Source organism: Dunckerocampus dactyliophorus, chromosome 20, assembly GCF_027744805.1.
Source record: "Dunckerocampus dactyliophorus isolate RoL2022-P2 chromosome 20, RoL_Ddac_1.1, whole genome shotgun sequence".
NCBI lineage: Eukaryota > Metazoa > Chordata > Actinopteri > Syngnathiformes > Syngnathidae > Dunckerocampus > Dunckerocampus dactyliophorus.
Window position 1 is genome coordinate 2,512,059 of NC_072838.1, and position 11,362 is coordinate 2,523,420.

General features: G+C 43.8%; 1 protein-coding gene across 1 annotated transcript; it reads right to left on the reverse strand.

The window, feature by feature from the left end:
• Positions 1–1,402: 1,402 nt before the first annotated feature.
• trib1 (tribbles pseudokinase 1) lies at positions 1,403–8,781 on the reverse strand. The gene is made up of 3 exons (XM_054764435.1): positions 8,237–8,781; positions 6,403–6,695; positions 1,403–3,131 (listed from the first exon to the last, which is right to left on the reverse strand). The coding sequence occupies exons 1-3, from the start codon at positions 8,564–8,566 to the stop codon at positions 2,654–2,656; spliced, it is 1,101 nt and encodes a 366-aa protein (XP_054620410.1). The 5' UTR covers positions 8,567–8,781; the 3' UTR covers positions 1,403–2,653.
• Positions 8,782–11,362: the final 2,581 nt, after the last annotated feature.

The window sequence follows — 11,362 nt, forward strand, 5'->3', positions numbered from 1 at the left end:
TAAACACTTCGAGCACCTTAGCAGCACTTCCAGGAACGAGCCCGCTGTTGACATTTGTGTGTTTGTGTAGCGAAATGTTAGCTCTTTAAAGGTCAGCCAGGAATAAACGTTTGGAGGCAAAAGGCGACCGGCTTTTATTGCTTGGCGGGGATGGAATTAAAAGGAAAAATGATTTCGTATTAGAGTATTTTCTTATTAATTCTAAATAAATCTGAGAGGTGCCACAAAAGTGTCTTGAAAGTGTGTTCGTCTTGAATCAGTTCAGGATGTCATTGAAATACGCACACTTTTTCCTCTCATGAGTGTGTATGCGGCTGTAAGTTTACACATTAGTATTCATTAAAGAATAAGGAGACATGAGGCAGTTCTCCTGCCGAATAGTAAGGCTTGAGGGGTCGAGTTTGTATACCGACTTTAATGAGAAAATACCTCTCTGTTCATGATGAGGGACAAATTAACAATATGTTTAATTTTGTAGGGTGTGCAGTGTTCCCAAACAGGCTCTGGTGACTCATGTAACTGTTAGAACATCATTTAAAGAGTTGCTTTGGTATAATAGCAGGCCTTTTTAAAAAATCAATTCAAGAGTGTCATTGAAATAGACAACATTTTCCTCGGATGAATGTATGTGGCTGTACATTGTTACACATTAGTATTCACTAATAAATAAGGAGAGGTGAGGATGTTCTACTGCCGAATAGTGAGGCCTGAGGGGTCTGGTTTTTACATAGACTTTCATTAGAAAATCTTTCTCCATGTATGATAAGGGACAAATGAACAATATGTTTAATTTTGCAGTTGTAGTTTGCAGTGGTGTTTGCATCCTATCATGTGCAGATGTTCCTATTTTACTGGAGGCACCGTAGATTACATTTTTCTTATGTTTGGTGTTCATAAACAGGCTCTAGGCACACATGTTACCATTAGAACGTCATTAAAAAGTCACTTCGGTATAACAGGACCTTTTTAAAAATCCATTCGAGAGTGTCATTGAAATAGACACACATTTTCCTCTGATGAATGTATGTGGCTGTACATTTTTACACATTAGTATTCACTAATAAATAAGGAGAAATGAGGTGGTTCTACTGCCGAATACTGAGGCTTGAGTGTTCTAGTTTGCGCACCAACTTTAATTAGAAAAGCCCTTTCCATATACGATAAGGGACAAATTAACAATATGTTTAATTTTATGCTTGCAGTTCTCAGTGGTGTTTGCATCATATCATGTGCAGGTGTTCATAAACGGCTTCTCTGGGCACATTGCTTTTAGAACCGTCATTAAAAAGTCACCTTTACTGTACATAAAAGTAGGACCTTTTAAAATCAAGTTGTTGTTGTTGTTGTTGTGTTTGGATGCGCAGGCTGAGACGAATAATTTTTTTTGAAAAAACATCTTTATTCTCAACATTCATTTGAAATATACAAATATTTACACGTCCTCATAGGATGACAAGGTTGAAGTGGGCTGCTGCCAGGTTGTGTCTCACACACACACACACACACACACACACACACACACTTCATTCACAACGTGTCAGTTTTTCTGCACCCGGCATGGCAGCAACCAAAGAATCTTGCAAGATTGATCAGTTCCCACATGATGAAAAACACCAATGTACAAATGCTGGCTTGGTCGTACCGTTGTCTGCAGGAAGATGAAGGCTAAAATAAATCAAAGCACGAGTGAAAGAGGTCCAATCAGATGACGTCATATCATGACCGATGCTGCTCCCAGCCACTAGGGGGTGTAGTATTTGAATGTAGATCGCTACGATACGCTGTAGTTTGTGTTTTTATGGCGTTTTACCTCGGGAATAAGCATCCATCACTGGGTTTTCCAACTTGTTGTTACGCCGGATGCCCTTTCCAGACGCAAACCCACGCCAGCATCCATGCTAGCTCCGTGAAAGCTGCTTTAGCTTTCTCTTCAAAGGATGTTAGCTTGCCTCTTGGCTCCTGATGCTTCTTTTATTTTAGAACCAAACTAAAGATAAGAACCGTTGAGAGTCCATAATGTTCCTCTCGCTAGTCGTCATCCATCGACACGTCGGTTTCTCTCACGACTATGGACCTCGCTCAGGACACGGGGACATCCTCCTGCTCGCCAGTCAGCGGTTCCTTCATGTAACCCCCCGGGGTACGCCAACCTTTCAGCTTTGAAACACAAGACAGGAACTCTGAGCCGCTGCGTGAAAGGCCGTAATGTTCCTGTCGCTAGTCGTCATCGATTGTGACGCATCAGACTATCGACCAGCTCGCTCCAGACACGGGAATGTCCTCCTGCTAGCTAGTGGTTCTTTCAGGGATTGAAGCTAAATATAAGAACTGTTGAGTCCGTAATGTTCCTGTCGCTAGTCGTCATGGGTTGTGACGCATGGGTCGGTCTCACAGCTCCGGTCCTGGCTTGTGCGATGTCTTCCTGCTCGCCAGTCAGCAGCTGAGTCAGACCATCTGAAGCCCTTCTGGGTCCCGTTGATGACTCCAACTGGCATATGTGTTAGCCTAGCAAAGCGTGAGGCTCGTTGTCTTAGCACCAGAAACTACCAAAAAAATGCCCTCAAGTTACAAGAACGTACAGTACACGAAAGAGGACAACAGTACACCCGTGGGTTTGAAAAAGTGCCAAATGTTGGAGTTTTTGGTCCGACCGTCAGCAGAGGAGGTCATCTTCCTCCCCCGCGTCAAACGACGGCACCGTCTGCTCGGCCAAGCTGGCCTCCTTGTCGCCCGGCGCCACCTCGCCGCAGGACGACGAGGTGCGGCGGAACCACGGGTGCGCCAGCAGCTCGGCAGCGGCGAGTCTTTCCGAGGGTTCCTTTCTGAGCAGGCTCTGCACCAGGCACCTCGCTTTGGGCGACAGGCCCTCGGGCAGGCAGCACTGGCCGCGGCGGATTTTGGAGAAGAGGGCAGCCGGGTCCGGGTCGTGGAAGGGGTAGCGGCCCGCCAGCATGGTGTACAGCATGACGCCCAGGCTCCACATGTCGGACATCTTGCCCGAGTATGGCCCCGAGCCGTTGAGGATCTCCGGGCTGACGTAGGCGGGGCATCCGTGGGTGTCGGACATGGAGTCGTCTTCGGGATCCTCCAGGACGCGGCAGGCCTCCACGCCCTCCAGTCTCACGTGAGTCCTGCCGGGACACCGTCAAGCGCTCTTGTTACCAAGGCGATAACATCAGGTGGCTAATTGCTGTTATTAGCGTTGACACAATCGGCCATTACATAACTCGTTGTTGTTGTGTGGAATTGATTATCGTAAATGCTCTAATTATTATAATTGTTAACTACAAAGTGGACGCTAATTGGAAGTAGGCAATCATTGACGAGTTTTAGAACCCATTACATTTTAAGTTCATTTTTCAACTTGAATATGATTTGGAGTCCATGAGAAAGCTGAAAAGGAAAAACATGCAACGCAACAGCGACAAAACCAATGCTAACGTGAGCGGGATATACTGTAATATTATTTTTTTGCCTTGTTTTAGCTTCTAGCCATGTCTTTACCATACAACAGACGCGCACACGAGCCACTGGTTGTGTTAGCACTAGCCCGGATGCTAACACTGCTGTCCACGAGCAAGAAAACACTTCCTTACTGCTGCTTTAACACTGCAGCTCAGTGAGGTCAAGTACGCTGTCTGGCTTTGAGACGCTCGAGGCCGTGACTCACATGGAGAGCGACCCAAGAGGGAAGCAGACGGACGACAGAGCGACAGTCGGCGTCGTTTAGGACGATAGTGGACGAGATAAGTCAGCCGAGGAGACTAAAACGCATGACTGAGGGCCGGGGAGGGTGACTCATCGCCCTCGTCTTCCTCCCAGCAACAGCAGCTATCTGCACCTGGGTTCCACACCACGGCGGCGCCAGGCAGCCCATAATTAGCCACAAATAGCGGTGACGCACAGGAAGGCCGGGACGGCAGGGTGCAAGCTTCACGCTCGTTATGGACAGCGTCGTTCTTCCTAAAACCGAAGCATTTTAGCACGTTAGTGTGGGACTGTTGGCCAGTCTAGCCACGAATGCCACAAATAGATTGCAGTCCCGCAGGGGACACTGCCTAAGCCTAACCTATAGGGGGCGCCACAAAAAATTACTGCAAAAATTAGCATGTGTGTAATAATAAAAGGAAAAAAAAGAATACAAATGATATGTGACGTTATGACATCATGAAAGACAAAATATGTATGACGTATGTTACATGTGATGGGTTAAATGTACGCTATGTCACAGGTAGCCACTCGGTAGCCTTCGTGTCTGGATTGTGCTGAACGATTTCATGTTCGAATTGTTAGAATTGGTTGAAAAATGTTGAAGTACTTGAGTAATTAAGATCAAAGGAATATCCTTAAGTTAATTGGTTTTCTGGACAAATTTGAATTTTGGGAAAAATGTTACATTTTTAACTGAGGAAAAATAGATATCCTTCATTGTGCTGAACAATTTGATGTTGGAATTGTTACAACTGGTTGAGAAATGTTGAAGTACTTGAGTAATTCAGATCAAAGGAATAACCTTAAGTTAATTGGTTTTCTGGAAAAATGGGAATTTTGGGAAAAATCTGAAATTTTTAACTGAGAAAAATAGATACCCTTCATTGTGCGAATTATTTGATGTTGGAATTGTTAGAATTGGTTGAAAAATGTGGAAGTACTTGAGTAATTAAGATCAACGGAATAACCTTAAGTTAATTGGTTTTCTTGGAAAAATTTAATTTTGGGAAAAATTTTACATTTTTAAAAGAGAAAAATAGATGTCCTTCAATGTGCTGAATGATTTGATGTTGGAATTGGTTGAAAAATGTTGAAGCAGTGGAGTAATTAAGATCAAAGGACATTACAGTCATTAAGATCAAAGGAAAAGTGGGGATGTCGGGAAAAGTTGGAATTTTTGGAATGTTAGATTGAAGCCCTGAATGTGAGGAATGTTTTCAAGGTGGAAGGGTTTGAATCGGTTGAGAAATGTACGAATGGCGGAAGTTTGAACTACGGCCTATTCATTCCCAATGGCAAGACTTCTGTGGAAAATGTGGGAATTAAAAAAACCCAAACTGCAATGGTTGCACAGCATTCCCTAACGAGCTGAACGAGTTGATGCTGGAATGGTGAATCGGTGGAAAAACGAAGGAGTTAGCGGACAAAAAAACAGCGGAATAAATAAAAACACAAAAATGGTCTCTGGATGGGACAGCAAGGTTGGGAGCAACTTGCCTCCAGAAATGTCTTGTTTTTATTGGACATTGTGGTGAAAAAAAGGATGGATTCCGCCTAGCAACAAGTGGCAAAGCAACCAGGAGACGCTAGCCTGCTGCGCTTGTGAAGTGAGCTGACACATTATTTGCCTTTTTCTTTGTTGTCTGTGCCGTTTATGTTGTTTATTTCTGAGCTCCGCCTCCATCTAAGACCACCATTGTGGGGGCAAACGTGCTAGCAGGTTTAGCTTCTCACAAAGAGGCAAAAAAGGAGGGGAGGCACACAATACACCACCCCCGCCCCCGTCTTCTGTTCGATGCTGTGACTCATCGCTCTGCAGACTTATAGATATGAGAGCAGCGCCAGCGGTGCCTCTTGCTTGTCCAAGTGGACAGCCTCCATTAAAGCGACTTTGACCTCCCTCATCCATTCATGCATTCATTCATGCATGCATGCATGGCCTCCTATGTGAATGGAAGCATGCGTGATGTCAGCGATTTAATAATGAATGAGCGATGTAATGATATTCCAGCATGCAGACCACAGAAGGGGGACGATTGTCTCATCCGGCGGCCTCGTCTGGCACTGCCGCCCACCCCGCACGTCCACACGTCCAAGCGGAGGACACAACACAAAGAGACACATGAAGAGACAGACAGGAGAATGCGCCTCCACAAGTACACAACCTCCTACTCCACGCCAGCCCACACACATGGCCTGTGCCGAGCATCTGCCGCCATGTTTGTTCTCTGCGTCTTGTGGAGGGGGGGGGAGCGGTTCACAGCACCGGGATGAAATGGTGTCCTCCGCTGCCACACACAGCAGAGGAAGGGCAGGGAGAGTCGGCAGGGACAGGACGTCGGGCAAAGATCAAACACGACTGCTTGCATGATGCTCGTGCTGCACCGTCATTCAGATGTACAGTACACTTCACTTTAAAGGGTTTTTCCTTGACACCCCGCCCCACCCCTCCGCTATGTTTAGTGCAAATGTGTTGCGTTACGGTTGTGTAATCCTGCTAACGAACAAACAAACTGATGACGACATAACCTCCTCACCCGAGCAAAGAAGAAGGGAGAGGTTGGTAAAGGAGTATCGCAAGCAAACGGGATCATGATTGCCTTTGTAAAAAACAGTCAGTTTTCAGTGCAGGTTTTGTATTGGGTCTCTTTAACGATTCTTAAATCTGTGCAATCTCTTTCTCGGGCTCACCTCTTCTCGTCGGCGAAGACAAACTTGCGCAGTTTGAGGTCGCCCAGCACGACGCCCGCCTGGTGGCAGTGGGCCACGGCCAGCGCCACCTGGCGGAAGAGCGCGCGGGCCTGCGCCTCGTCCAGCCGCCGGCAGCTCTTCACCAGCGTGTGCATGTCCCCAAAGTCCTTATCCAGGAAGACGTAGGCCTCGCGCTCGCCCAGGATCACCTCCCTGACGGCCGACACGTTCCTGTGGGGCGGCAGCACCCCGTAGACTCGCATCTTGTCCTGGTACTCCGCCATGCTGAAGACCTGAGGGGAGGACATTTGTTATTAGGAATAATAGTATGAGGAAATGCTTTATCAAAAAAATGGTTGCATATTTGTGTCAAATCTGCTAACTGCAAGCTGTATAGAATATATTCTATGTATATATGCTACATTCTTTAGCCCCCACACTAATTTGGTCCCATTTTATGCACATATACGGCAATCCTGACATAATATCGTACATGTAATAATGTATCATAATGCCTCTCCCTTGAATGCCTGATGACTCGAAGCCTCGATACCTTCACAAATAAGGGAAAACAGGTTTTTAATAGGGGGGCCGTTTTGGTACCCAAGGGTAAAAAAAATGTAACTCCTCTGCATAAATCTCCAAAAGCAATAATGCATCATAATCAGTGAGCGAATAATGCATGAATCACGGCATATCTTTATTTGCGTGAGCTAGTTTGGACTTTGTGGATTACTTGGCAGCTTTAGTGTACATTTTTTTTTAGAATAAAAGATGTCATTTATCATACTTAACTGGAGAGGAGCGACATTATTATTATTATTGTTGTTATTATTATGACATCATACCGATAAAAACAGCTCAAATGAGGCGAGATTCCCCGCACTGTGAGGGTCGGCATATCAAGCGCCTGCCGTAACGTCCCCTTGTAAACAAACATTCACTTTAAGAGGAAGGACGTTGTGCCACATGCTCCGCCATGAGGAGGGGAAAAAAGGCCAATCGACCACACAAAAAAACTCATCGGCCACCTGAAACACCAGCGCCAAGTGCAAAAGGTTTGCCAGAGACCTCCGTGGTGACACACCGGCTGCTCGGAGCGCGTGCCCGAATACAGTGCACCTTGCTGGGCCACGGCAGGTGGCTCCTCCCCCTCTCTACTCTGGTTCTCCTGATAGCAGTGATGTGGTGGTAGTAACGTCATCATAATTCATTAGGACAAATCAACAAATCCTAATTTGTTCCAGTACTTCTTACCTCCAGGTGTGCACAAACTACAGTAAATTTGAAAAGTAGATATATTATAAGAGTAGAACTATATCGGTTCTCCGTACCATATCGGTCTTGAGAAGCAGAAAGTTATCGGTATCGGTTTGAAAAAAAAGATCTGCTGCATGTCGAACATGATTCCATGACGTTATTTAGAAGAGGAGCCATTGTGGGATCGAAGGGTAAAAAGTGTGCTGGTTTTAAAGGCGGAGCAGTGAGAAGAGCATGACAGATGAATCATGGCTTGTGTGTGTGAAGCATTAACTTTAATAATCAACTAAAGCCTGCAGGGTGTGTGTGTGTGTGTGTGTGCGTGTGTGTGTGATGACAGTGTTTGCATGTTGGTGTGTCACAGCAATGACGTGTATGCAAATGAGTGTTAGCTGGATATGAACCCTTCAAAAAGACAACAGCGGCTTTGGGGCTTGAAATAAATATCCAGTCGTGTTGTTCTTGAAGTGTGACGCATGCGCAGCGTGACACCGAGGTCTAAATGGTGATCAGACAGGCTGTTGAGCAACGTCTTGAGTCGCCATTCATTGCACAATGGCGTGCTTGCACATACCTTGCACAGGAGCTCGTCGCCGGTGTCGGTGTTGACCGCGCCGCAGTGCACGCCTTCCCGCTCGGCCGCCGGCACCAGCAGGAAGGGGCCAATCCTGGAGGGACCCCGCTGGGTCCACCCCGGGACGGTGATGCTTGTAGCAGTTGGGCTGGCCGGGCACCCCGGGGAAGAGCCGAGGAGCCCCCCTTGAGAGTCCCCCGTCTCTGTGCTCAACCTCCGGGCGCGCTTGGCTGGCGGCTGCTCGTCTGCGTCAAGCCGCTTATGCGCCACCCTTGCCGGGCGCGCGCAGGACGCCGGGCCGCTCCACTGTGCGCTCATTCGGCTCACCATGAGGACTCAAACAGACTGCTGATGGGAAGTCCCGCTGGAAGACCGCTTAGAATAAACCCAGGCGCGTCATAGTATCCCTTTGGAGGCGGTTCTGCTGGTAAGTCCAACCTGGTCCTGCTGCTGTGGCGGTTCCGATGTTGCTTGCTGAGGAAAGCCCAAGCTGGAGAGCCTCTAGTCTGGTAGACGAAGTGGGAGAGACCGCCTCACTGAGAGAGAACACCGTGTGGATGTTTCACGTCCTGATCCAAAGCTCCGCCCGTAAGAGCCCAAGTCCAATCCGGTCCAGCCCCCCCCCCCCTGCATTGAGCAATACTGTACAAAGACAGTTCAGTTCGGTTCTGATCAAACTGTTGTTGCCAACCAACACCTTCATTGGAATGATATTTTACTTTTTTAAATTTTTTAAATTAAAGTCTAAAAGATAAATACATAAAAGCTACATAATAATAAAAGTTCATATTATTAACAGCAAGAAGAAATCACAAGTCACTCATAAAGCCATCATGTCATCTCACGTGAACAAACTAATGAATAGTGATTTGTATTATTTTGTATTTTATTATTTGTATGACATTACATTTGGTATTGTTTATTTTATTATATATAATTATATTTTTAAATTATATAATTAAAAAAATGTTTTTATATACAAAAAAATTGGTCGTAAAGCAAATACTGAAATTCAATGTATGAAAGCTAAAAATATTCAGTATATAAACAGGAAACAAGCATGAAAGCAAATACTGACGGTCAGTGTATTCAATAAAACTACAATATACAGTATATATGGTATTAAAATATCAAATAAGTGGTGTAGCTTACACTGCATGTAATATCATAAACAAAGTGTATAAGCTGTCATGTGACCCTGGAGAGGGAAAGTTTGGACATTTTCACTTTGGGGTGTACTCACTTTTTTGCTTGTTTAAACATGAAAAAAGTTGCAATTTTTAAAAAATAAACGTGTTATTACGCGGCAAAATTATGCCATTTTAGTAGCGTAAATCTGAACTATTAAAGGGGGAAAAAAACGTATTTTTAAAAGTTGTAAAATGAGAAACAAAACAAAATAAAGTAGTCATTTTTAGAAAATCAGTCAAAATATTATGAGAAGAAAATTTACAAATAGAAAGTTGAAACAGTTGGGGAACAAAAAAGAACAGCAGAAATGGAAAACAAGCCGTGATTTAATAAAACATTACGAGAAAAAAGGTGCATTACAATGAGGGAAAAAGTAGCAATTTAACAAGCGTAGACTCGTAATATCATTTTAGTAGCGCAGATATGAAAGAAAATATAGATTAAAAAAAAAAGTTGTAATATGACTAACAAAACAACAAAGGGGGAAAAGTTGTAATATCGTGGGAATAAAGTCAAAATATTACGAGAAGAAAATGTACAGGAAGAAAGTTGAAATAGAAGCGCAGAAATGGAAAAAAACAGCTGCAATTTTACAAGAATAAGTCAAAATATTAAGAGCAAAAAAGTTGTATTATGATGAGGAAAACTGTCATAATTTTACAAGCATAAACATAAAAAGAATGTCATGTTAGTAGCATACAGCTGAAATATTCAAGAAAATATCATACTTTTTAACATTTTAAATTATATATGATTTTATTTTAATATTATGAAAATAACATTTAAAAGATTATTTAAGAAGAAAGTTGAAATATTGAGAAAATAAAAAAAATACCAGCAGAAAACAGCTATAATTTTACAATAATAAAGTCAAAATGTTAAACAAAAGAGCTGTAAGATTCTGTGAGAAGAAGTCGCAGTTTTACAAGCATAAAGTCATCATTTCATGAGGGAAAATAATGTCATTTAGTAGCACAGAGTTGAAATATTCAACAAAATATATGCTACTTTTTAAACATTTTCAATTATTATACATTCTTTCATTTTCTAATTTTCATTTTATAAAAATAACATTTCTGAAGTTCATGTAAGAAAGCTGAAATATTTGGAAAATGTAAAAAAAACAGCAGAAATGAAAAAACAGCTATAATTTTACAAATATAAAGTCCAAATATACGAGCATAAACTCGTAAAATCATGTGGACGAATACACGAAGTCCCCTACTAACGAACATCCGACGTGCAAACACTCGTCGATACGAACACAAGCTGACTGGTCTATTTTTTTTCATGATTTTTTTCAAAAATTGCCATATTTTGTCATTTAAATTTTTTCGAAATACAAGGGCGCTATTTTTATATTGCGCGCCATTCCGCCGCTACGAATGGTGGGTAGCAGCGTCCCTCTCGCGCGATCTTTCTCAGTTCGTCTGCACTGATAACATCTCGGAGGACGCCGTTTGTACCCCATTCCATACTTTACAGAGACGCTTGTTATCCGCTATCATGGCTGATAAATGGAGTGCAACTTTTACAACTTTTATCCAGTATACAGTAATATTACTTTTTTTCTACTTCTTTAGCTTCGAAATGCCCACTTTCTGTTTGTACTTGTACTTTCCTGAAAGTATCCCATAACGCAAGTATGCTGTTTGCGGTGTTGCGTGTTTCAAAGTGAAAGCAGGAAGCAGAGCTGAGTAACGAGCATGCGTGTGCGTGTTGGCGTGCAAATCGCCATCAGTAGAAGTACTCTCCAGGGTCGTGTGCTTGGGTTATACTGCAGTACAAGCGCAGTAGTAAGTGTACAGCTTGTGTTATGTGAACAATACGAGTGGTTCAGTACGGGCCTGCCGGCGTTCCACATGCAAGTACAATAGGCCCGCATGCCGTGGCGCCGTAAACAAGCGCTAGGGCCCGCCGGACCGTAAACACATC